The sequence below is a fragment of the Anarhichas minor genome, unplaced genomic scaffold, assembly GCF_050575085.1.
Source record: "Anarhichas minor isolate MPS153535 unplaced genomic scaffold, ASM5057508v1 ptg000090l, whole genome shotgun sequence".
Lineage (NCBI taxonomy): Eukaryota > Metazoa > Chordata > Actinopteri > Perciformes > Anarhichadidae > Anarhichas > Anarhichas minor.
In genome coordinates, this window is record NW_027466536.1 from 1,690,001 (window position 1) to 1,718,000 (window position 28,000).

General features: G+C 40.0%; 2 protein-coding genes across 7 annotated transcripts in view; both read left to right on the plus strand.

Annotated features, from left to right (window-relative positions):
* The window catches only part of cbfb (core-binding factor subunit beta), a 31,542-nt gene extending 18,859 nt beyond the window's left edge, over window positions 1-12,683 (plus strand). The window contains exons 4-7 of one of the 6 annotated variants that reach the window (XM_076082200.1): window positions 1,688-1,804; window positions 1,918-2,010; window positions 3,617-3,678; window positions 8,956-12,683. In XM_076082200.1, the coding sequence (XP_075938315.1) occupies window positions 1,688-1,804; window positions 1,918-2,010; window positions 3,617-3,646 (240 nt within the window). In that variant the 3' untranslated portion in view covers window positions 3,647-3,678; window positions 8,956-12,683. Of the gene's footprint in view, window positions 1-1,687; window positions 1,805-1,914; window positions 2,011-3,616; window positions 3,679-8,950 lie in introns of all 6 variants that reach the window. The other 5 variants (XM_076082199.1, XM_076082198.1, XM_076082196.1 and 2 more) reach the window with 5 other exon arrangements.
* Window positions 12,684-13,661: 978 nt separating this feature from the next.
* phaf1 (phagosome assembly factor 1) lies at window positions 13,662-27,979 on the plus strand. The gene is made up of 16 exons (XM_076082306.1): window positions 13,662-14,897; window positions 15,092-15,174; window positions 15,911-15,994; window positions 16,128-16,171; window positions 16,565-16,644; window positions 16,742-16,836; window positions 18,024-18,088; window positions 18,353-18,465; window positions 19,016-19,149; window positions 19,577-19,660; window positions 20,713-20,795; window positions 21,140-21,183; window positions 21,308-21,357; window positions 21,896-21,954; window positions 22,163-22,235; window positions 22,977-27,979. Exons 1-16 carry the CDS (start codon window positions 14,834-14,836, stop codon window positions 23,070-23,072), a joined length of 1,251 nt encoding a protein of 416 aa, XP_075938421.1. The 5' UTR covers window positions 13,662-14,833; the 3' UTR covers window positions 23,073-27,979.
* Window positions 27,980-28,000: the final 21 nt, after the last annotated feature.

Below are 28,000 nucleotides of genomic sequence, written 5' to 3' on the forward strand. Positions count from 1 at the left end.
TGTGCATTTTGGGAGTGTTTTGGATTTATTTAATTTATTCCTAAATACTTGTTTACTCAGATAAAAATACCACTTAAACACTTTCTACCCTGGGAAAAAAAACAGACTGTGTCTGTGTTTCACTGCGTCTCTCCGTCTGTTGTCTCTCACTCATGGAAATGAGTGCCGTGGGAAAGAGGAAGACTGAGAAAAAGAGAAGAAATATAATGAAAGCAAAACCCACGTTTACTGTATCCTGCTTTATCAAGCTTTTGTTCACATTTATGGCTGAAAGACAAGTTCTTACAGCTCGGGTTGAAAGCTACCCATAGCGTTAGGATAGGTGAGACTGTTTGTGTCCATATTTTCATCACTCAGCAGATGTGGAGCAACATAAGCATTCGTTTGGATTGGGTTTCTGGCCACCTGAAAAATTGTATCTCTAATATTCTTTTAGCTCTGTTTTTGGTCTCCACCAACTGAAGGAAATATCTGGCTCTTCAGCTGCCAAATGCTTAAAAAGGTTACAAAAGTATGGCAGTCTTACGCTGTAGACGGCCTACTGTGCTTATCCACGTGCACGAGGAAGAGAAAGAGGTTAATAGAATACAAGTAAAAACTTCTAATCCCTTTATTATCACGGCTCATTCTCCCACATCCCTGCTCTCCCTCTCACAGATAGACAAAATAGACAACACAAGGTCAAACAACACAGACGTAATGATTTGTGGGCAGCCTGCTGATATGTTTTGTACCTTATTTGTTATTATCAGGCTTCACTGAAGACCCATGAGAACTGAAGCAACATGGCATTTACTTATAAATAAATGAGGTCATTATCCTAGAATAAAATGCCACAAAGTCAGATTTGTCTGCCAGTGTGTGAATACATCCATTGAGTAAGTCACAAACTCTGGGCACTGACCATAAAGATTTACACACACACACACGCACACGCACAAATGACGAAAAGAAGAAAATGTTTTTCGGCATATATTTGTTCTGGATAACTTTGTGTCCGTTTAGTCCAATACAAATGCTTGCTTCTCCACTTAAACGGGACTGACATGTATGGTTACACACACTCATGGAAACACACTAACCTCAACTCATGCACACATATGTAAATACACCTCAATGTGTGTGTGTGTGTGTGTGTGTGTGTGTGTGTGTGTGTGTGTGTGTGTGTGTGTGTGTGTGTGTGTGTGTGTGTGTGTGTGTGTGTGTGTGTGTGTGTGTGTGATTTACTAGTCCAACACCCAATTGTACTGGAGAGGTTTTGACGTGTTTTTTGCTCTTTCACAGCAGTCATGGGGGTGGAGGTGGGACGGACACCATCTCCCAAACACTGAGCTTGTTATTATTCTGGGAAAACAGCTGACTGTTTTGGATTCAAGAATTGAAATTTTGTATGTAACTCGAGGTCATATTAATTTGTTATGTTATTGGAAAAAATATTGTTTCCCAAAGACACAGAGAATCATTCTTGTTTAGTTCTGTAAGAGCATCAGATCTCAGTCCTCTTCTCCTGTGTTCATCATCTTTCATGTAGCTTTTCGCCATTTTACAATAACACTTATACTAAAGAAGAGTTCATCAGGGTTTTTTCAGGGTTTCAACATTAGCAGAGGAACTTAACAGACCAATTTCAAAACTGTTGCAGGACTGAAAATACAGTCTCTCTCTCTCTCTCTCTCTTTCCCACCAGGTCTATTTGAAGGCTCCCATGATTTTGAACGGTGTGTGTGTGATGTGGAGAGGCTGGATCGACCTACAGAGGCTGGATGGCATGGGATACCTGGAGTATGATGAAGAGAGGGCACAGGTAACACAACACATGTAGACAGAGAGATGTATTGTCTTTGCCTTGTTCAAACTCAACTCAGTCTCTATCGGTCTATGTGTGTGTGTGTGTGTGTGTGTGTGTGTGTGCAGCAGGAGGACGCTTTGGCCCAGGCAGCGTTTGAAGAGGCTCGACGCAGAACCCGAGACTTTGAAGACAGAGACCGATCACACAGAGAGGATCTAGAGGTGAGAGGGCCCTGTGAAGGTGGTTTTTATAGAGGACCGACGGTGGTCTGCCATCTCAAAGAGGAGTGGGCTGTTACTGGACAGTGTATCTTGAACTGTAACTGGACAAATCTGCTTCCTCTTCAGACCAACTTAGCCGTGCAAAGCCAGCCTAAATGTCAGATCCAGATTCTAGTCTGGATAAACATGTTGCATCATTCCTTCACAACAATCTGTGAACTATGAGTTATAACTGTGAACCACAGTTCACAGACAAACAATATTGGGACTTTCCACCCTCCTGACTCTCACCAACCATGAAGAGTAACTTAATACCATACTGAAATGCATTGTTCCACTTCAAGTCTGTTGCACCTCTCACCACAACCATCATCATTGTTGGGTGTGCACCATTGCACCTGTAAGCACACCCAAACGTGATGATTCAGTGGCTACACCCTGAGTACACATCTGCATCATCCACAGCTCATCAAAACCAATAATTCCAACTGCTGTTAAGTTACATTGTGAAGTAACCACCGTAAATAAGACCTCAAATTCAATTCATTCAGGAACTGATTTTGACAATAATTTGTGAAACATTCCCACAACATATATTTTTCAGTTTGGGAATGGGAAGCAAAGACAACAGACGTTCAAGCGGGCAGCTCATTGATCCGGCCACGTGTAGGAAGGGCTCATGTTGACGTCAGAGTGAAGCTGTTGGTTATCTACTTGTGCAGCTGATTTGAAATGAGCAAAGTGAAATTTCAAATTTGCGGACTGGCTTTGCTAGGCTAGACCCAACTGGAAATTTAATTTACAAATTCATAACTCTAAAGCAAGCTACGTTTAGCTTGCTAACAGTACAATTTATACTGTCTTGCTTGCAAACATTCAGAACATAATTTGGCACTCTACAATGATGAATGTGGAAGTACAATTAAGAGTAACTAGAAACCTATAGATACTTATTTTGTTTCAGCAAAAGTGCCCTTAATTTGTTCTATATTTGCCATAATACGATATTTCTGGTCTATATTGATGGGTGTGTTTAAGACTAAACACTGTTTTATCAAAGCCACAGAGTCAGTTTCCAGCAGGGTTTTCTTTGCTCAGCGCTTGGGGTGGCTTCGGGTTGTGTGACGTGTGGTTGTGTGCTTTTACATATTTGTATTGAATTTTTTTTATTTTTTTTACAGTTTGAATGATAGGTTTAGTGCATGATCAGTTTGACAATAAATCTAATCTGATAATTGATTTGATTTGATATTATTGAACTATTGAATGACTCAGTTTTGTCAGGTGTCCCAAAAGCCTCTGAAGGGAAAGTAGTTGATTTACTTTGTGCAACAGATCACAGGAAAAACAATACCGTAATGACACAACCAATTTCAAAAATACAAATTTCAAAAATGTAAATTGTTGTGAGATCTGATCAATTGAGTTTTGTTCATTGAATTATCATCATGTACATGTCAGATTCACAAATTTACACACTGTCAGTTTGAATGTTGTGACCGTCTTAAACTTGAGACAAACTCACTTTCCCAGCAAGGCTTTGGGGAGATCAATCCTTCCTCAGTTGACGAAGTTACGAATGAACCCCAAATTGTTTATTTTTTAGGACCCTGTGGTTTCTAAAATCTGGGACTGATGACACACAGACAGCCAGCAGAAAAGAACAGGGTCTGTGTCCTTCATTTCTCACCATCTATCACACTGTCATGCACTAAACCACCCTGTGTGTGTGTGTGCATATGTGTGTGGTTGTGTGTGTGCAACTATGTGTGTGTACAAATGTTTGATATATGTATGTGCATTCCTGTGTTTGTCCATTATTTTCTGTGTGTGACCACCGGCATCTGCTCCTTGTTTTCATTTTAACGTATGTGTGTGTTGTTCGTGTGTCTGTTGTTCATGAATATGCATGCACTTCTAACGAATGTTATGACTATGATATCTGATCCTGCTTGTTTCATGCTTGTGTGGTGTGAGAGACAGAAACGGCAAGATGTAACCATTTCATAGCTAGTTTGCACACACACACACACACATCATCATCACCATCATCATCAGCAAGACCTACCACAGCTTTGGAGCATATGGCCCGGCACAAATTAGAGAGAAAGGAAAGGCAGGAACTCAGCACATGAAGAGAACTGAAGGGTTAGAAAGGAGAAGGGGGGGGGGTACAGCAAGATGGGAAAGAAAAGACAGAGGGGCATTTATTGAAGGTCATCTTTCATCTGACTGATCTCATGTTTCCTCCCCGAGGCTCTGGGGGGAAAAAGAAAACCTGTGTCTCCTGCTGAATCAATACAAATACCATCCCTATCCCCTAAAAAAAACACGCTGTAGAAAAAAGGCATGTGATTTGGAACTGATAATCATTAAGTAGAAAAATGGAGACTTTGTCCCACTTTCGGTTACATTCTGGTCCCATTGCAGGCTGTTTCCCCCTGCTTCAAGTTGTTTTGTGCTTCCGGTTTTTATGCAAAACTAAGTGAACAAGCTGCTGATTTTAGTTTTAATACTTAATGTATAAATATGAGCAGAGTGTCAATTTTCTCATCCAACTGGAGATTTCTCAAAACATCTAACTAGTCCTTTAAAATAACGAGTTGATATGGTGGTTCAGAGCAAATAGGAACGAGCTGAAAAACATGGATACTGTTTTAGTGTGTGCCGTTTTTCTTTTTCTAAATTTCACAAAGCAATTTAATACAAGTGCATTTTTATGTTGCTGGAGCTGCATGTCGGAGCAATTTCTCTGTGGCCCTCAAACATTTAGTTTTTCTCTCTGCCACCATGTGCTCTCTTTATCAAACACATTCCTTTGCATGCAGTTCACTCCCTGACCTTTCTGATGAATGCGCACAATCAAAACACCAAAGAAGCCACACTTCTTTCACTAAATTTGTGGACCAACTTGTGGCTCTAAAGAAGTGTTCCTTATGCCATACATTTTACAATATAATAAACAAACTGCACAGTCCTTAACAATTCTTGTCCCCTTCATGGCCCTGGACCTGTTGTGTCCCTTAAATGGGTGTAGACAACATGGATATAGTGTTATGTATGTATGTTATGTCTGCATTATATCTCCGTCCCATTATCAGTAAACGTGTTGAGGGAATTTCTTCAAATTTGTAACAAACGTCCACCTAGACAAAGATAAACTGACTAGATGTTGGTGGTCATAGGTCAGTGTGACATCACAAAACACGATTTAGGCCATAACTTCAAATAGTTTATATGCTAATTTTATCAATCACGCACAAATGTCTTTTAGGATAGACTTATGAAGTGATGACATTTTGGCCAGACAAGGATGTAAATTGCAACATGACTGGTTGGTGGAGGCATACAACACGAGGCGGTGATTCTAGGTCTAGATGCTTTGGTTCTCCTTATTTATTTGTTGTTATTTTGTTATGTGCAGTGCAGTAATGACTTCTCTAGAGTGTGTGTAGGGTGCAGAGAAAGAATAGTGGGTGACAAGTCTACTGTTGGAGTAAGGGATAATTTAGATTGAGTTAATATTCTTCTCCGGTTGCAAAATTTGTTTCATAACACAACTGCATGTGAGTAAGATTGTAGAGTTAAGATTGTTAGAAACAGCAGTCGCTGTGGGATATTGCAGCTCCAAGCTATTTCTCTGGGTGTGACTGACGGGCATTGCCGAATAGCTGCACAGATTCAGCCTCTGCATTGCTGTGGTCTGAACGCCACCTCTCCCTCTGTCTCTCTTTGTCTCTAGTTAGCTGCTGATTTATTCATCCGTCTGTAGTTCTTCTGTCTGTCAGATAGAAAAACAAAGACAGAAGTCACTAAATGTGTGTTATTTTTGTAAAGACTAATGAAATTATTCCCCCTATATTTACTGTCTATATTTGTAAAACATATATTTTGATTTCGTCTGTTGTAAATCAATCATAGATGATCAGGCAGAGAAGCAGAAATGCAGAAGGAACAGTGTGTGAAAGAGGGCAGCAGAGAGAGAGAGAGAGGAGGAGTTGAGTAAGGCAAGGCATGGGATAAAGGGGCTGGCATAGAGTTATACTGTAGTTTAGTCTTACATTTTTCATGCTTGCATTGTACATGAATACATGTATAAGTTGAATCTCTGGAGGGTACACAAGGTGGCATACAATGTATGATATTTAGACTGAAGTCCATACAAATGGTTTTCACCATCTAAAAGATGTTACATTTTCAAGACACAATCTCAATCTGAGAAACATGTATAAGACATTACTTAAACCATAAAACATCTCACTGAAAGTCGGAATAAGATTGATTTTTAAGTTGATCAGTGATGACTTGCTATATGTTCAACAAAGATTAGACTTTAAAAAATGCTGTTGGGGAAAGTTGACTCTCAAACTTCGAATTTGTTTGGCTTGTGTACGTTTTATTAAAGTAAAGCTCAGCAGAACAACAGGGAAGCCTTTTTGTTCACAAATTTTGGCAGATACAACATTTTTCATCCAAAATAAGTGAAATTCCAGTCATTCAAGGTCAGAAGTTACCTGACAGGATGATGGATGAGGAAGGGATCGATCTGGAAGAAGTGTGCCTTTGAACCACACACTATCTCTCTCTCACACACACACACACTTACACACACACACACACACACACACACACACACACACACACACACACTTCTCCAAGTGCTCAACAGAATGTGATTTGGTGGTGAATGATGAGCTGGCACTGAAAGCATTAATATATCATTAGTATTGATTGCCATCAGACCCCCTGCTTTGACTTACACACACACACACACACACACACACACACACACACACACACACATTCAGATACTGTACAGTCACATGTTCACAATCTCGCAGATATAGCAAATCGCTAAGTTCGTCACTTCACACGCAAACACACACTCCTCTCCAGTATTGAGTGGTGGTTAAGCAGCCTATAGTGGCCCAGCAGGCTTCCATCTGTGTGTAGATCAATACAGAAAGCTCTCCTGCCCTTATGATTAGCAAAGGCCACTCCCTTCTACAAACACTACACGACAGCCACGATGCAGCAGCAACAGTGAGAACAGTGGATATAAACTCAGAGCCCTCAGTGTTCATATTCACATCTCTGCAGGCTGGCTTTTGTAGAATTTGTCCATCATCTAAATGTATCTTAAATCACTCCAAACACTTAAAGTAACATGTAACTGGTGTGGTAGATTATAAACAGATAACCAAGTGTTTAGGTGGTTTGATTTTTTTTTTTACTTTGACTTTGATTAATACACTCTAGTTTCCGCTTAGCTAATGCAGCTCATAATGAACAAACGTGAAGTGAAACATAAGTTGAATGTGCCTTTCTCACAACAGACATTTTGACATTTCAAACACAGGTGTGTAACAAGTCACGTGATTAACTGTTGCAGGCCGTTCAATAACTGCTGGAGCGGACTGTTCATGTTATTTGTTCCACCTGTGCTTTTCCTGCTATCACAAGGCAAAATGATCTGCTGTAATATGAATCAGATTCATTTGGGAACGATGAAGAAAAAAAGAGTGCGTTGATGCTTTTTGTTTGTTTGCTTTTCTTCTCTTCAACTTCCAAATTACGACATGATAGCAAAGGTTTGGGAACCACTGCATCATACCATGTAAATCATTTTGTAAAATAATAAATAACAAAACTCAGTTACCCACACATAGAGCTCACATTGAAATTAATTTGGCAATTCTGCAAGATCCCAAATTCAATTCAAAGTCAATTGAACAATTAAGAGTCCAGTTCATTGTGGCTCCACAAGTCCTAATTATATTTATCTGATAGCAGCAGTTTTGATAAAGCAACAGAAAGCTTCCCAGAGGAGACTGGAGTCAGTCTGGCTGTTAGAAGTCAAAATGGTTGTATGACATACTGTGTGTGTGTGTGTGTGTGTGTGTGTGTGTGTGTGTGTGTGTGTGTGTATATGTTGCTATTATGGTGAGTCATTGAGATGACACAAACTACATTCCAGTTGAACTAAGCGACCCCTTTACTATCTCTGTCTGCATTTCTGTCTGCTCTGCTCTCTGCCTCACCTCTCCACACACGTTATCACCTCCCTCTCCTTTCTCCCCCCTCTCTATTCCCCTCAGCTATCACTGAAGTGTAAACATCTAACCACAAGTATTTATTTTATTTTTTTTTACATCAGGAGCCAGGTCATGCCACGGGCTCACAAACACACGCAGTCATGAAATATATTTAAAAGTCTTGTCATACTGATGACTCCTAATGATGACCTAATGATCCACTTGGTGTGTGTGTGTGTGTGTGTTTATCTGTGTCTGCCAGTGTATCTGTTCGTCTGCCTGTCCGTCTGCCAGCCACCTTGACTAAAATAGCAGTAAAGTGTATAAACAGCAGCGCTGAGCCTTGTCATCATAGAGTTCTCTGGCCTCCTCTAGGGACAGTTTGTGGAACTGCAACTTATATTTGTTAATAGTTGTAGATTAATTTAGTACAGTTGTTCTCACATTTGGGTCCTTGGCTCAGTTACCTTTCATAACCTTGGAGCTAGCATTTTATTTTTTACTTTATATCATTTATGAGCAGTTAGTGAACAACAAATAATTGGTTTATAACACACTATAGAGTTGTGGTAAGAAGATATATGGCCATTTATACGTGTTTATTTTGTCAACAATTGAACTGCTCCTATAAAGGATCCATAACTGGGGATTAAACAGTTGATACTTCATAACACAGTAAAATATAGTTGTAATCATTTATGATTATGTGTCTGTAGATAGTAAAGTGTTACCATACGTCTTTACACCTGTTAATTGTACTTAATGTATTGTCTCTTTGTCTCTGATCCCTTTCTTGCTATCTTTCACATGTCCCTCTTCCTGTCTTCTCTCCTCGTCACTCTTTCTCTCCTTTCCTCCCCTCTCTTCTCCCCTTTTTTCATCCTTCCATCCCTCTCTCTCCCCAGTCCAGACGACAACAGGACCCCAGCCCTGGCTCAAACATGGCCAACGCTGACGTGGAACACAAGATGCGCTGAGGAGGAAGTGGATGAGGAAGTAGTGAAAAGAGGAAGAAGAGAAAAACAGGGCTGGCTGTCCATTCACTTTCAATACAGTCAACTGATAATAAGTCAACTGAAACTGCAATTGTTGACCAATTGTTCACTATTATTTCCTAACAGGTTTGATATGATCGTTTTCAGTCGGCAAGATTTTTTGACGTATTTAAATGTAGAAGAAAATAAACTTCCTGAATTGATTGAATTGAAAGTGAATCAAGCTCTAAAATAGAGGGAGTAACAGGAATACGGACACAAGAGACCTGGGCAAACAGTAGTTGAATACATTTAAATACAGAGGAAGGAACTTGAGCAGTAGAATTAGCATTATTTTGCAAATGTGACACATCCAGAGTTGAAGTTGTTTCTTGAGTCAAATGAGTGTTTCAGATATATAAAGCAGAGACCAAATCAGTCAAAGACTTCTATATTTTTTGTCCAGGTCTGAAATGAATTGATAGGGCTAGATTGAAATACCAAAAGAATATTTTCTATGGATACAAGATGTTGAAAGTAGAGGGAGAGGGGTTGTGAGGGGGTATTATATAAGACAGAAGGAGGGGGCAGAGAAAAGAGAGATTTGTTTGGCTCAGGGTCACGGCCAGGGCTTGTTGGTCAGGATTACCAGAGGAGCATGCAACAAAGGTGACGTGTTGACAGTTTGAGGGGCGGAAAAGGAAAAGCATTGTGTCTGCATTGTTCACTGCTGCACAACACTTCACATTTGTGGGCATGCCCTTGTTAACCCCAACTATACCGAGCACACTTCCTGAAACCTGCTGTTTTCTTAGACCAAAGTTCACCTGCTGTAAAAGGGAGGGGAGGGGGATGAGAACAGGGTAAACTGAATCACATTCATGTGGGCAGGTTGGAGGAGGGCATCCAGAGAGAATTATACCAGGTTTTATGGTTAAGCAGCGTTTGCTGTACTCTAATATTCATGATGTGTTTGAAACATCACTATGGTGAGATGCCCGTGACTGTAGAATCACGGATTCTGTAGCAACAACCTCGAATTAACAAAGAAAACTGCTACAAATTCTGCTATATTTGCCTCTAGAAGCAATCAGAAAATGATTGGGTGTTTTTGTGGGGTATGTGGGTGTATGGGTCAATTCAAACATCCTTAGTCCTCTGAGGGGTTTTGCACTATGTGATACAATCAGACTGGTTCTCCACTTGGATTTTCTTTATATGCATGAAGCCAAACAGGCCTACGTTCTCCATTGTTCCCGTTGTGCAGCCTATTTACAAGAGAGCACTCACTTTACAGCGCTTTGGGAAGGAATAACTGGGTGATTCAAGGCTATGTCATTGTGCAGCCAAATTTCGGCACGCTCTTGACGTGGACCCAAACAGTAGCATGCTCGACAAAGGGCTTCTTTTTTGTTTTTATTTAACCGGGATATGTCAGCCAGGTGGACTTGTGATCTGACATAAATGAACCCCAACCGTGTGCATGAAATTGGTGATACTTAATTTCCTTTAGAATCAAGTGTATTACTTTTTCAGTGCAACAGAGTCATCATACCATAAAATCGCTGTCCAGTGTAAACCATGTACCTTCAAATTTTGTGATTTTTTTTCTTCTAAAAACTGAAGGATTTAAGTGTTCCTTTATGGGTTTAGAAACATTTCCTACTTAGCTCATGAAAAGTTGACTGTTTGGAGATACGTGGTTTATACTATACAGCGATGATGTAACATCTGACTATAACATGCAATTAATCAAATCAGAAAATAAATAAGACACACCATACACATCAGTCGCAGGTGTCCCATATTACTTCTGTCACTTCTGTATAGAAAAATTGGATTGAAATCAACCGTAATAATTTTTTGGCCAGGTCATAGATTGTACAGTCTATGGTACCATTCTAATGTAGTTAGAATCCATCTATTGATCGATCAATCACCCAGATGTCCTTCATCATTGAAGGACAGTTAAAGCCTAAATACAGTTGAGGTACTATTCCCTGTCCTGTTACAGCACTATGAAACGGTATGTTTTTTATCTTATCATTTTGTTTGTGTGAAAGTCATGATGTTTACTTTTTATATTACTTCTCACCTCTGTATATGTATTCATTTTTGTTCATCTTTCAGCTTTTTTATGGACTAGTAGTAGCAGCGGTAGGCTATTTTATGTAAAGCTGAGTTGAAAATTACAAAACGTCTCCAGAGATTTAGGACTTTTGAGGACATTTGTTGCTTTAGTTTTTCATTGTTTCACGTGTTCCATATATGAATGTTATTTTTATGGTCTGTTTTTTTTTTTTTTTTTAAGGAAATCCACTTCCTGGGATAAACACATTGAATGTGGATTGACTCAAACCCTTTTATTTTTATATTGTGCAACTAGAGGCTCATTTCATTTCCCAGTGTGTTTATTGAACTCAACTGTTGCATTACAATAATTATGAGACAAATCTTTTCTTATTCATGCTGTTCTTTTCTCTCAGTTTGACTTATTAAGAATTTTGATGAGCTTTACTTGAGCTGAGACAACTTTTGATTGATAAGAGAGTAACATTTTACAATGAGTTTTACAGTAAAGAAATATATAATAGTTGAAATTATAATAAAAAAGTGAATTGACCATGATAGACTTGATGATGCCACAGCCCAACCGTGGCTACAGAAAGGTAATAAAAGACCTCACGCAAAAGAACTAAAAGGAACGGTTTAAGTTGAAATGGTAACAAATATGTAAAGTTTTCCAAAACCTCACTAACAAAAACACACCAGGTCAAATTGTCAAGCTCGGGGCACAACAAAAAACAAAGCAGGATTTTCATCCCGAATAGGAGGTCTTCATTCAGATAACCTAAGTTTGAAGAATTCATTTTCTCATAGGCAGCATTAAAAAGCTTGAATGCTTTAATTTTTCTCAGAGCATACTGATCCTGTGAAGACAGCTGGCCCTGTGACTCGGTGCTAAATTAGTTGAGGAATGTGGAAAACTATACTTTCTGTCCTGGGGCACGTTCAGTGTGATAAGCGGTGGATTTTTGTGTCTCGGCTGAGTTTGATATAGCGTTGTGTGGAGAAGTCCAGCAGAGTCGACACAGCAGTGACGAGGCATTAAAGACGTTGAATGAAGAGGTGCGGTGAATGTAGGGACAGAGGAAGGCTTTAGAACAAGTGGTGCAAGCTGTCATAGACTTACATGTACAGTGGCTGTTATGTTTCCATGACACACAATCTAAGTAACTCTTCACTTGAATTCATTGTATAAAAAGTTCCCAGAAAGTTCTCTTTGATTCCGACAGGGAATCAGTTTACCACCCACCCAATATCACCATTATTTAGGTGGTTACCCATGTAGACATATTAGTTGATACTCCATCCCTCAATTTTCTTGATGCAGGCATTAAGGCAAAAAACATAAACCACAACCATTTTCTTTCTGTCTTTCTGTTTCTCTTCTTGTTTGTTTAAGTTATTTATACTTTGGTTTTATTTAGAGATCCAAAGAAGAACTTGTACACACTCCCTGTAAGTTTCTCCTTCCTGTGTGTGCGGTCTGCCTTTCTCTCTGTTTAGGGTTGAGCTTGTCCTCTTGGAGGAATCAGAAATATGAGATATTCACTTCAAAATGTTGTAAGTTTTTCATAATAAACATGTATGAATTCTTGCATTTTTTTTTTCTGATCTTTTCACTGAAATGGGTACTTCACTGTTTTCACTTTGCCAGATGTTTCTCAGGACTGTAGTGTGGTGACTGTGCTTGATTGGCATCTGTGTATCTTTCCAAGTTGTTTTTACACTTTGATAGCTCTTATTACTACATGGAGTTTAGTGACATTACAGTATTCACAGCATAGCTCTGCCCTCCTTCAACGAGAACAGTCTGATCAGCAAGAATAAGTGACAATACCTTTGCGCAGTGGTGTAAATTAACTAAGTGCATTTACTCAAGTACGGTACTTCAGTTCAAATTTGAGGCACTTGTAATTTACTCGGGTATTTCCACTTCTACTCAACTACACCTCAGCGTGTAAATAGTGTACTTTTTACTAGAATATATCTAGTAACTTTGAATATTATATATATATTTTAACAATAAATACATATTGTTATTATTATATCAATGACACTGAATTGATCCTAAGGGGGAAATTCACGAGCTACCCTGAAAATGAATGTATAGGACAAAAATCTATATAAATAGGCCAAAATTTAAATGGGCTCCAACAGCATTAAAGCACAGAACACATTAATGCATCAATAATTATAGTACAATATTATATGTTGTTGTGAAATGGTCCATTCTGCATTATGAGTACTTCACTTGAAGTACATTTTGATGCTTACATTTTTGTTTAAACATAAAGGAGCTCTGTAAATTACAGAATAAAGTTGAGTACAAACAATTTAGGCTAACTATAGTAAGCATGTCTTACTTGAAATAAAACAAAATATAAATGACATAATAAGGGGTTCTGTAGTTTAAACCTTATTACAATAACAAAGTTTAAAGAGTTTTGTTCTCTCTTGCTTTTCATCAGTTTCAGATATTTCATAAATTGAGCACATTTTGAAACGCTATCTGTGTCAGCGGACCATGACGTCATCGCGTCTACCAAGAACATGCGTCGAACACCGGAAGTTGAATTATCAGCTGATCCTGCTGGCAGTTGTTGATGCCTGAAGTTGCTGTTGTTTGGACACTGTGTTGCTCTTATCTGCGCCTGACATTGAACACATATTAAACCCGAGCTAAGGACACGGTGAACATTTACCGGCAGACGAGCTTACGAGTTACGAGGAAAGCCTTTCACGGCCAGGAATTTGCGCAGAAGCGGCAGAAGAGCTAGCTCCAAAGCCTGAACCTCCGCTGAAAGGAAGAAAGAAAGACAGCAGAGACAGCCCACGGCTCGGCGTGCTTTCTTTGTGAATGTCGTGCCTGTCTGAACCGCGATATTCATTGTCTTTGTCTTGAATTCAGAGTTATTTTCTGCACATACGTTATTTATATTTATACTTTATTACCATTACGCGCAGGGCAGCGAACGTTAGCCCGTAGCGCAAAGAAACAGTGTTGTTGTCGAGCTTTGGTGCTTTCGTAACCGCCCGGCAGTGACAGAAGACGATAGCTAACAGTGACAATAATCGGGTTTTGACACGTTGTTTTTTGTGCCTGTATTTTTTGGGGGTGTTCATCACTGGATCAGTTGCTCTGTTGGTCTGTTTGGAGACCTGGAACACAACTGTAACCGAACACGTTGTTACATTGAAGCCTGATGGGGACGTGTGGCTGTTGAACACGTCAGACTAATCTGTTTGTTTACTGACGTCGAATCGAGTGAATTCATTTTTGTTAAATCCATATCGATTATGTGATAAAGCCACACAAACGGGTACTAGCTTAACTGACAGCTGTCCTTGTAAGCTGAGGTTGCTGGCAGGTTGCATCGTTTGTTTGTCTGCAAGCTTTCAGACTTTTCTGGGTAACTTGTTAAACTGCTATTTACAACGTATGTAAGTCTTAGGTGGCTCTGTGAATTTCATTTTGAATATTTAACACATTAGTTTTCATTTATTTTATTATTTTTTTAATCTCATATGACGTGAGAAACTGGCCACCTTTTACTGTAACCCATAGTTTGAGGAGCTGTTTGATGCGCTCACGTGGAAAAAATAAGTCAATAGAGTTATGAACTAAAATAGCCATCTGAAACTATTGAGACTGTGCTGGGATCAGGGACAGACAGGCGAAGAGAACGGGTCCCTCAGAGGGTCCCATTGTGTCTTGAGGTGAGGTGAGCTGCCCCCCACTACTTGCCAATGCTGGACCTGGAGGTGGTGCCTGAGAGATCACTAGGAAATGAGCAATGGGAATTCGCCTTAGGTGAGTTTTACAACTGTTTCAAGTTCTATAGAGACGGAGAAAGCGATTGAGACGATAAGCTATTCAGTCATGTTAAATCAAAGCCGTATTTTAAATGATTTCCCTTGCATGTTCATCTTAACTGTTGCTGACTGACGCTCAATAAGACAAACGGTTGCTTCTCTTTATTTCTGCGTGCATGTCTGTGTTTCCAGGGATGCCATTGGCCCAGGCCATCTCTATTCTGCAGAAACACTGCCGCATCATCAAAAATGTCCAGGTGCTATACAGTGAACAGGTGAGATGGCCAGAAGTCTGTCTTTATTATGGGCTCTGTCTGTCACACTCTCACAACAATGTGAATCGGCTTGTTTATAAATCCCAATCTAGTTTTTTTTTTTTGTTAGGCTTTCCTGTGTGGCCACAGCAATTCCACTCATTTTACAACCCCAAATATTTCGATTTTTACAATATTTTTGGTAGTAATATCGTAGTGCCGTGCATTTAAGCTGATTAGCTACCAGAAATGACGAACTTATGTTTGACGTACTTCAGTTATAGTTTTGCCAATACATAATGTGTCCAGCAGAGAGCACCTAAATGTCTATTTTTAAGACATTAGTGTCGTGGTCACAATTCTTAAAAAGCAATTGGATTCAGGCTGATGTACCGTTGTCTAATTTTTCATTTAAAAAAACCCAACAACAAACATCTGCCTCAAAAATCCAATATCTGTGAGGCTATATGAAATGATTTCCCAGGTTCCATAGCGATAACTAGAGTTCGTTAGGGAGGTTGTTATTACAGCACCATGAGTCTTAGATTCAATATTTATTCAAGAACAACTGGAAGCACCAAATATGAAACACATACGTACTCTCACATGAAATAGTCTCTAAAAAAATAAATCTTGGTGTGTGCCTTGTTTCTCTTGAGTTAAGTTGGAAAACAGCTGATTTTGATTGTTTGCCTATCTGCATATCTCTTCATGAGGGCCTCTCAGTTATTAATTAGTTTCTCTATCTCCCCTCCAGACACCACTCAGCCATGACCTCATACTGAACTTGACTCAGGATGGGATTAAACTGCTGTTTGATGCCACAAATCAGAGACTCAAGGTGAACACTGTTGCTTTTAGGAGACTTAAGCAGCAGCATCTGACACATATATTGGACTCCTCTGATCTTGTTGTTGACATTTAATTGACTATTTGTTTTGTACCCTAAACTTTTTCATCTTCGTGAGGGACAGGTGATCGAAGTGTATGACCTGAGCAAAGTCAAGTTGAAATACTGGTGAGTAGATATGATAATGCCAAAATCAAGTCGGAGGCAATTAGAAGCTTGTTGAATGACAACTGAGGCAGCAAGTATATATATATATATATATATATATTATATATATAATGGTCATTGCATGTTTACAGTATCCATTTTGGCATTTTATGTTGCCACAGAGACAGTTCTCAACTACAAGTCGCAGCTCCTCTCAGATATACAGCTACTTAGTGAACGATGTCACAGTAATAGAGTCGGCCTGCGTTAATGTGTTTCGTAAAAAAATGTGTGTGTGTGAGAGTGAGATTGTCTTTCAGTGCACAATTCTCTGGCAATAGCTCCTCAGCTAATGCAGCACATCCTGTATGAATGTTAATAGGTGTAACGCTGGCTGTGTGTGGTGTGTTTCAGTGGAGTCCATTTCAACTCCCAGGCCATTGCCCCCACAATAGAGCAAATAGACCAGTCGTTTGGAGCTACGCACCCTGGAGGTACTTCACAAGGCTTAAACACATTAACGATGTCTCACAAATGAGCCCACATCTTCATCTCGTTTATCTTTCATTAAATCTTTTCGTCTGCGTCCAGTTTACAATGCTGCAGAGCAGTTGTTCCATCTCAACTTTCGAGGGCTGTCCTTCTCCTTCCAACTGGACTCGTGGAACGAAGCTCCAAAATACGAGGTGAGAATCAACTTGCTTGTCGGCCGGTTATATGGGAGAGCTGGGAGGTCGTTTCCTCACATCCCGGGGGAGATGAGGCAGCCTTGTGGTTCAAGTGATTCCCCGTTATATGGAAAAGTGCGAGGTCATGCTTTATGTTTGCTTTGAGCATGTCCTTTAATCACTGTCAGCTTGATGTCGTGATGATTAATAACGTGGGACTGAATGAAGAAACCACATGCTTGCTGATAATGTGATTCTCTGCTTGTGAATCTTAAGCACAGAGATTTTTTTCTTGGATGTCAGTTTTCCTAAACGCTTAGAAATGTGATCCTCATCACACCAAAAGGGAACTTTTGGGACAGATTCTGAAACATTGAAAGGAACTATGACAGATCATTATTAAATTCTCCAAAACAACGCTGACGCCCAGCAGCTTCAAATTCAGATTCTCAAGACAGTATGACGTTGTTATATTTTAACACATAATCTGCAAGCTGCATGTGTATACACACATAAAGCACATAAAGGTTTTTGCCTTTGTGGATTTGATTTTGGATCGAGGTTTGTTTAACTAGCCAGATGTTTTACTGTTTGTACTGTACAGCTGTGGATGTCTTGAGTGATGCATGTCATGAACCAGCTGCTCTGCCGTCTGCTCCATTGGTCTGCAGCTTGCTACTGTGAAAGCACACGTCACATATTGATGTTTTTACTTCTCCCTAAGATGACTTTGTGTCCCAATCGACATGGTTTTTGTAGCTTATCACATCATTTTGGTTTCGCCGTTCTGCTGCTCCAACATATCTGTGATATCTTCGTATGGTGGTGATGCATACAACTTGGAAAAACACAAATAATCAGCAGCACAGAAATGAAGTTTGCATTCCATCCATTTTGATTAGATACTGGACCCTTCTCAGATTGAAAGTTGCTACCCGACAGAGATCCAAATTGGATTAAAATGCATTGTGACCAATCAGTGATGAGTTTTTTACCTCTTGAACACGGGTATTTATTGAGGTCAGTCATAGTGTTATGACTGAATGATCACTTCTCTCTGTACCTGGGCAAAAAAATATATATTTCTGTAAAACATCTATTGTTGTTAATGTGCACACACCAACACAGTGTGTAGCAGCCCCATACTACTCCCAGTTGTTTTGCCTTGGCAGCCTAACTTTGCCATGGGTTTGGCCTCCCTGCAGATTCCACACGGGGCCATGGTCAAGAGGATGCACATCTACACCGGCAACAACCTGCAAGAAACAAGGTAACATGCAGACACATGCAGATGCACAAACGAGACATCACTTATGGAGGACATACCTCTACCAAATGGTGTATTATTCTAAAAATAGACACCAATGAAGACGTTTAAGCTCCATCTAAATCTGCATCAAACTACTCCCAGTGAATATACAGCAAACATTTGCAAACATTTTCCAATGTAGCCAAAGAGAACAACACCAAGTGGGATGACTTTGTGGAGTTTCCAAAATGTAACATGTGACAAACCTGAACTGTCTGTCGTCAGGGCTCCCGTGATGCCGTTGGCTTGTTTCCTTGGTAACATCTTTGCAGAGAGCGTTGATGTCCTGAGAGATGGTGCCGGGCCTCTGGGGCTCAAACTCCGCCTTCTCACTGCAGGTAACAAATATCTCCGTGTCTGTGTACGTCTGGAGGACTGCAAACTTAAGATCCATGATTATATTCAACGTGTGTCCAAAGTGTTTTCCTCACACGTCCTCAAATCTACTCTTTTGATTCACAGGATGTTTTCCTTCTGTTGCCTCCAGACTTTCTACAATCTGTAACACTGATACAAAGTTGGAGCTAAACAGCAACCAAAAATGTTTTTAGATTGGCAATAAACACAATTTGGAATTTCTTTGTTAAAATATAAGCCATATTGATCACACTACATTTGGCTGCCTCCACTGTGGACTAATCGTATTATTATTTAATATTTAAGATGATGTAACCCTAACATGGACAAACACATATTTAGCTGCACGTACCAATAGACCGTGTATTTAATCTAGCTGTGTGGTAAACTTAAAAAAGGATTTGGTCCAACAGTCAACTCTCAGGGAGACAGTCAATGTCACTGACATGTTATTTGACTTTTTTGGTTTTTGTGTCATTTATCTGCGGATTAAATCGTTTCCTTTCCTGTTGTATTGTAATGTGACTGCAGGCTGTGGTCCAGGTGTGATGGCTGATGCTAAAGTGAGGTCCCTAGAAAGGAGCATCTACTTTGGAGATTCCTGTCAAGATGTACTGGGTGCTCTGGGCTCGCCACATAAAGTCTTCTACAAGTCTGAGGACAAGGTAGAAGAACTGTTTCTTGTAGTATTCTATGTGTTGTTGTTTGAACGACTGGTGTTATCTTCACTATGCCCTGAAAATAATCTGAAATAAATCAATCATTAAGAGGAAATCTATTGATAACAGAGGGGGCCTTTGTGTCCTTAAAGGTCTGAGTGTCTGTATTTTGGCTTCACAGTTATAGAAGCTGATTTTAATGAATAAAAACAAAAAGCCTGACACCTTTGCCAAAATGTTTGCCATATGCATTAACACAGCCCAAATATCCCCTGGTGATATGAAAAGCATAACTAAGAAATACTTATATTATACAGTGGATTAGGTAACTGAGTAGTCAACTGCGACAAACCATTTCTTGGTATCTGCATCAATAGTGAAGACGTATATTCTATTGATCCTCTACGTCTTCATATGTTCTTGTTTATTTTAGATGAAGATCCACTCTCCGTCACCCCACAAGCAGGTTCCTTCTAAATGTAACGACTACTTCTTCAACTACTTCTCCCTCGGAGTGGTGCGTAAACTCGGCCTCGGCTTGTTTGTGTGCATACATTTGTATAACTTCAGTGATGGTGTTTTTAATCTAGTTGTAGTCATACTGTGATTTTCTTGAGACACTTTATTCACTTTAAGTTGAATTAAGTCATAGTTTGTTTTGAAGACACATACCATAAATATTTGATGTACTTTTTAGAATAACAGCTACGATGTTGGGCACTCAGCTTGTTCAAGGTGATGTACTTTTTGGGGAGAAATGACAGCGAACAAGGCTGTGGTGAAGCATAGTGTGTTACTGCTGGTGATGGTGAGGAGCCCAAGATCCAGCTTATTGGAGGTGGGGTTGTATGAGGTACTTATCCAGAGTCAGTGTACTGCCTACAGAGGATCAGAGGAGCGGACAGGAGTACCAGCAAGACAGCAAAGCAATGTACTGCTGCAAACATATTTTAGCCACCTAAAAAAATCTATATCAGTGTATGCTATATTGAGAATATTTTCTCCCCTTTACCTTGCAATCAGACAGCCCTTTCTGACGGGACACTTATATCCATCTATAATCTCCTGAAAGCTACCAGACTCCTTTGACAAAAAGCAGTAGTTTTACCTCCTCCAGCTCCTACGGTCTACCGCTGTTTCCTTACCGGTATCTCTGCCTGTTTCTCCAAACTGAGGGCGTGCCAACCACCATCTACTGTAGAAAACACTTCATAGAATCCTAAATCATCCCTTTAATGTCACATTTTTAGTTGATGGATAATAAGTGTACTTCAGTCAAAGTCCATTGACATATTTATTGCAAGACTGTTGAACTGCATTACATTCATCTTCTGGTTAGTGTGAAGTCTGTTTCGGTCATATTGCACTGAAATATCCTGTCGGTTGGTGTTCAGATCCTCTGAACGAGAAGCTGAAGCCTCTTCTCTAATACTGGCTGGTAATAATGAATGCATGTTGGGATGTCTCTACTCGCCCCGGTGTTTGCAGTAGACAGGACTGTAATGAGCTGCTCTTGACAAACACTTAACGCTAAAGCAATCTTAAAGTTTGTGTTTCCTTCATTTTCAGGATATCCTGTTTGACTCTGCAACTCACCTGGTTAAGAAGTTTGTCCTCCATACCAACTTCCCCGGCCATTACAACTTCAATATGTAAATACCAGATCCCTTCCATCCTCAGTTGGCAATACTGCATGGGGTTGCAAAATGCTGTCTTTGGCTGTATTTACCTTGTTATGTGCAGAAAGAAACCAACCAAATATAAACTGTGAACTCTACGTTCGGCCACCTGTTTATTGGGATGGTGCCAAATTATCTATGCATGTGTTTGGAAATCAACCGAACCTTTGCAACCCTAATACTGCACCATCTATATGTAATTATCTACATCCAGAACTGCTATTAAGTTATTAGGTGAGCCCATACTTCTCTACTTGTACTGCAGCATTTCTGTTTCATCTTCTATGGTTTTAAACATGTTTTTTCTGTCATCACAGATATCATCGATGTGACTTTAAGATTCCACTCGTCATTAAGAAAGGTGAGACACTTATCGGGCCATAAATCTCTCAAAGATTGAACCACGTGTGTCTCAGTGGGAACGGTATGACGTTCATCCTCTCATCTAACTCCAGTTACTCTGTGTTTGTGTCGCTGCACTCTAGAAGGAGCCGATTCTCAGACGGAGGACTGCATGTTAACAACCTACAGCAAGGTCAGTTCTACACACAATTTATTTGCCAGAGGTTAGTGCTTTGTTGTAAATTCACAAGGTGGCGCTATGGTAGGGCTGTAACGACCTGACATGGTGTCTTGGCCTGGTGTCTGTATCGTTGAGTTCACCATTTGTTTTCTCTGGCATCTCTAAAACCGGCTCTCCGTGTCATGAGTAAACCATTTGTTTCATATCCATCAAAGCTGGACATCATGACGTCGGTTTTATACGGTGGCTGCAGTTATCTTCTGATGTCACTGGAGAGGAAGTCATATAATACAAGTCTTGTGATTTCCACTAAAACATCCTATGCCCAAAATTAGCTTGAAGAAAAGTCTTCTGGAGATGATCACTAGTTTTAGTGAAAAGATGATACAGCGTTTGACAAGCAGAGTCTTGTTGTTGTCCCCTTAATAAACCGTTTTTAAACAGGTCTTGGGACCTTGTGATACCAGGTAGTAGATAAACAAGCCTTTCTGTCTACTGCCACAGAAGTTGTCTCTTGAATTGTCTGTTAACTTTCCTGTTCCTCTGTCAGTGGGATCAGATTCAGGAACTGCTCGGTCACCCGATGGAAAAACCCGTCGTGCTCCACAGGTACAAACGCATGCTCTCGCATCGACACAGACGGAATGGATCATATTTATATATATAGTATTATTTTAAATGTGTCCCACATACACTTAATGATAATTAGTCAGAATATTTGAACAATTATAAAATTCACGCTGCAACATTTTTATAGCAAACGTTTTTTGGACATGATCCAAATGAGTGTCTCTGATCCGATGTTTGTGTTCGATAGGTCCTCATCAGCCAACAACACCAACCCCTTCGGCTCTACCTTCTGCTTTGGACTGCAGAGGATGATCTTTGAGGTCAGAACGCGTATCACTGTAGCATTAGCAAGCATTCAAGTGTGTACAATACGTGTGAAACCATAGTTGGTGTGGCGATCCTTAAGAGACTCAGTCCTGATTGATTTGGTGTCACCTTATTGAGTCTGCGAACAGTCTGACGGCTCACTTTGGCTGCTCGTTCTTGTTCCGTTGCTCCTGCAATATTTCAAACTGATCCGCGGTCAAAGACTGCCTTAAATGATTAGCAGTAACTCAATATGGCATTTTGTCCAGGAACGTTGCCACAGACGCCCAATTCATTATACTGCAAATCTCTAAACATTGCAATAATGTAGAAGTGGGCCACAGGCTCAATCACCATTGTATTACCTCATCCGGCGATAGATAGTGACGTAACAAACGTTTATTTTATTGAAAACCTTTGACATTGCCACTTCAACATACTGTTGTCTGTAAAGCCACTGACTTACTGTTATGGCAGTTTTTTTTTTTTTAAATAATAATTCTGAAGCTGACATTTGGTATTTTTAGCAATGATATTACAACAATAGTGTAAACTCACAGGTCAGAGGTGGACCAGAATGTGACCTCTAAATAGGTTGAGTAAAGACTTTTTGCTGCTTTGCCTCAGTTTGCTTGAAACTGTATTTTTGAAACAAAGCCTTGGTAATGGACAATGCATTTTACATTGACTACTTCAACCTTTTGATTGTAATCCAGTCCATTGTAACACATACCTTCCGTCTCCCTCTTCCTCAGGTGATGCAGAATAACCACATAGCATCAGTGACCCTGTACGGTGCTCATCGAACCGCAAGTCAAGCCCGACCTGAGTCCAGTAGTAGTTCCCACTGAACAAGTAACCAGAACCACATCCCATTCTGGCCTGTCCTGAGTCTAGTACCTCTGCTGACTGAACCTCTAACCCAGAGCCAGATTCATAACCAAGCAGACCAAACCCAGAGCAACAACGTAATCCATACCAAGCTCAGATGCTACTCATTGAACAGACCTACAACCAGAATCCAGAATAACCAAGTCACACCTGGTATTTATCAACTTTTCCTGGTGGGTCCTAAGACTTACTCTCCCAATCAGACACACCCGGTCGGCCCAGTCAACCCAGCCCAGACAGGAACCAGGATCTAGTGACATGGTCGCAGTGCTGGACCACTGATTCTTTGCAATGAAACTATCGAAGTGATGTCTTGGTTGTGTGGGAATATTCACGGTGGTGCTGCAAACTGACACGCTGAAGAAATTCTATGCTCAAGTAGAGCTCGGCTGTTTCCTGTTTCCACCCAATGACTCGATTGGCCCAGGACCACAGAAGAACAGTTTGTCCAGACTGTAGTTTGGATGGCATGGCTCCACCAGTAAGATGTAATGGCAGCCTGTATTGGATAATAACCTCCATCACATTGTGGTGAGAAGATCAGCATTTAATTATCATCTGCAACAAATCTCTATGTAAGCTGCTGTGGCCAAAGTCTTGAAAGAGACTCTTGTTTGACCCACTGAATAAACACCAACCAACCACACTGCCAGCCCAACCAGTACCGCCTGTCTTCCTGCCACAACTTTAGAACCAGGCCCCGACTGGCTCAATCAGACCTGGACACATTCAAACTACAAGCACCAGAGCCAAACACATTGGAAGCTGCAGAAGACTTTTAACCAAAAAAGCATGAAAGTCCAGACTGACAAGAAAACTGACAAGAACCAAGAAACACAGTCGGGGTTTGGAGAGACATGTGGCACAGAACACAAGATCCACAAGGGCCGGCGGACCAGATGTGAAGCCTCTCGAGGCAGAACGGTCCAAACATTGTCAACATTATTGCCTCCCTCTTAAACCGTCCTACTCACTAGTCCTCCGACTTTCTTCAGTGGTGCCCTTCAAACACACAGAGACACACTCTCAAGCACACAGCAGTAAGCACTATTAACCCACCACAGCTGTTGTTATCAGGAGCTCTAGATGTTGACGTGTCTGTCTCCTTACTTACACACGGATAAATGAGCATCTGCATGTGCTGCTGCTGTTTTTCAAATTGACATTTCAACAGACTTTAATTCAAACACACACACAGATATTTAGTCCCTTCACCACTATACCAACATGTATTTCTAATACGTGAAAGCTAAGTGCAAAACTAACATGGAGACATGCAGGCATGACACAAGGATTTGCATGAACTTGGCAGATGCTTTTGAATGAGAGGAAACTTATTATAAGCACAAACTGGCAACCTGTTATTTTTATCTGATCCTGCATGTTGTGAGGGACAAAGACTCGTTTTATTTTTCTCTGCCCTGCTTCGTTCATTCACATCACGTTCATTTTCATTGTGTTCTCTTTTGACATTTGCACTAATGCACACCTTGTTACGTGATCGGTTCATTGTGCCCTATCCTCAGAGAGATGGATTTGTGGAGACATTCGGAGAGCTAGTGGTGTTTTTATCCATACATTTATTCAGAAGACCGGTCCTCCTATGGTGCATGGTGCATGGTGTATGCAGCCATATCATCTGTGTTGCTCTCATCTCTCTTTTTCCTTATCTCTGCATCTGATCGATGCACCAAAAATCCATCCCTCAGCAATGTCTGCATCTATTGTTGAATTGCCAAATGCTTCAGCCAAAGACGATTCAGGATGATTTCATTTGATCAGCGGACGTTATCACTGTAGTCTCTTTTGTCTACACCTGTCCTAAGGAGAGAGTCGTTTGTTGGCTGTCTCCCTTCTCGTGTGTCTTTTATGTCAAACCTGCACATTGCAGTCATTGCCGCGGTAACGCCTCTAAATTCAGCTCCTGGTTTCTGTAACGACAGTAATCGCACAAGACGTGAATAGCTGACTTGTGCGTGTGTTTTGAAACCAACCAGCCAGAGACACATTAGCAATAGTAGTAGTCTCTTGTACAGTTGTTGTTGTTATCAGAGAGCTGTAATTTATAGAATTCCTCTGTGAATTCAGTACATTTAAACCCATTTAGGAAATGGGGAAGAACATCATCATTCCTTCATCATAACATTTGCTTCCGTCCAAATGTCTGAATTTTGGAATATTTTTCCTCATAAGCATTTGAATAAACTGTGTATTCATTTGAATGGACACATTCTCTTTTTATTGTCCTTTGATACAAATTCCATTGAGTCTTTTTATTCCTTCCTATTGCTGAAGTTATGATTGCTTGTGTGAAGGCATCGGGGTTGAAGTCGGGGCCCTTATACGTGACAGAATGTTGAGCGCAACTGGGGAAGTGAGAGCATTCAATGCCGAGGCTGGCTTCCAGAAATGCAGTATTTTTGAGATTGGCACAAACCTATCTTGTCATGAGTTTCGACGTGTTCAAAGTGGCTTCACTGTGGCATTTTGTTTCTTTAACAACCCCAACTGACTAAATCAGATGGTTGATTGGTTTCAGCCCTCATTGAAACAGATTGCATCACAGTGTGAGTTAGCTCGTAACCAGCAGCATCCGCATGAAATAGCCGAATAACTGTACTCAAGACTACATTTCTGATTCATTGTAATAGGAATACAATTCATTACTAGTAGCCTTTATCTACAGTACTATTTCCTGAGGTTTATTACCATACAGATGACCATGAGAAGACCTGATTTAAGAGCAGCTGAAGAAATTAATTTCTGTGCTGTTAGTTAGTTTGGCTGTTCTGAGAATTGTTTTATTTTTTATTCAGGCCCTGATTCTTCTAGCTGATGTACAAATGCTGTAAATAGCGGAGTGCTCTTCGTCTGACGTCCTTTCATTTACGTGATCTTAATGGCTTTGCAATGACACGTCTTAATATTTCCTCCTTAAAACAATTAACAAACACTGGAAGTTTTTATTTTATTTTTACTCCAGACCACTCAGTATTGAACCTTTTTATTGTGCAATGCTAAGGCTGCAAGTACACAGAAGTGTTGTGTGCCAGTAGATGGCCCTGCTACAGCTCTGCTTGAACTGCTACTGCAGGGTGTTAAATTCTGATCCACACAAACATCTTCAAATGAAAAAAATCTCCATTTATGCAGGCAGGGGAAACCTTCCTCACATTTGGACTGGAAGAGAACTCTGGTTGATTTGGAGTGTAGCGTTGGCATGTTGCTAGATTTCTACTTGTTTACGCTAGAAAATGCATTTTGTTGGCTGCAGCCAGACTTGTGTCCTAGTCGAGGTAATGGGGGTTTTGGGAAGCAGGAGAGATGAATGTTTTACAGTCTGGTTTCTTATACTGGGATCCCAAAAGCTAGCTAATGTTTCAAGATGAATCCAACGAATAAACTCATTTTACTAAAACTTGTTTTTGTGCAAGTAAATATGAGAAAATCAAGGAAACAAACTGCTGAATATTGTGCCTCATCTCCCACCGAGCCCGTCTTTGACTTGTGTCTCTATCTCCTCTGTACAAAGGAATCTCATTGTACATACAGTTTGAGAATGCATTTGAACTGCATCATTGTACAGTACGTGTGTGTGCGTGTCTCTGAGCATTAGCAACAAGCTAACACGGTACTATGGCCGTCTGTCATTTTAGTTTTCCTGTTACCTGCAGAGAATGGCAGGCTGGGTTGGGTTCGCCAAGACAAGGAAGTTGGTTTGTGTGTATATCTATAGTATACGGTGTGTGCATGTTAATAACACCAAACACACAGAACAATGTGTGTTCACAACCCTTAAAAGCTCATCATAGTTAGTTACTGAGGAATACCTGATTTTAGCAATGCAATCCTTCTTTAAGACCTGAAGCAAAACCATTCCTCGTCTTCCTCCACAATATAAATTGGTTGTTCCCCAAAAGCTCTCCGTGCTGATTTGAGCTTCGCTCATTTAGAAGCTGATGGTTCAAAGATGAATTGAAAAAACAGAAAGAGGAGAGGCAATATTCTCCTGAGGGAAATAAATGATCAATGATTTTAGTCAAACACACACATACATTATATAATTCACTTAATACAAGAGAAACAATTCTACTCATTAACCCAGTTTTGGTAAACTCAGCCCAGCTATGGGGTGCATTGTTACTGAGAGACCGAGGGAGGAGCTATGGGGTGCTGGGTAGTTAATCTCACCCAAACTCAGGTGGACTTTTCACATCCTTGTTTTTCTAAAATAATTTAAGGTAGATAAACAAGTGAAAATCTGCTTGGCTTTTAAATTTCACATTTATTAAAAAAAAAAAAAGATTATTTCATTGAATGCAGGATTGTCGTAACCGGATCGTTGTAATTTGTAATGGACGGGTTCAGTTCAGTGCAATGGTAATTTCATATTAATGGTTTGTATTGTCTATTCTTGGTATCATATATATTCCGTTGCCCATGTCACTTATTCTCCTCAGAATATTTTTTGTGGAATCGGTACATTTTGAACCCATTTCTGGAAATGGGAGAGTTGTACTTAACATGTGAAATTCATTGGAATGTGGCATTTTTCTATTTTGAATACTATAACTTTGTGTATGAAGAAATAAGTCAATTTATTCAGCATGTCTACTGAAAAAGGGCAATAACAAAACCATATAATGCATAGAGAAGAATTAGGTTGACTGAAAGCTTTGCGCCAGCAAAATACTTTTGACTGCATTTTGATGACGGTTGTTGAGATTCACTACTGCTGTGTAACCTTTGAACAACTCCAATGTGACTATTATGAAATGAAATGCCAACTATTCATTGACATCAAAATAAATTTTCTGTGTGTACAACCAGGATATTAAAAAATAAATAAAAATGTGGATGTGTAAAAGACTGCTTTTATTTCTTAGTT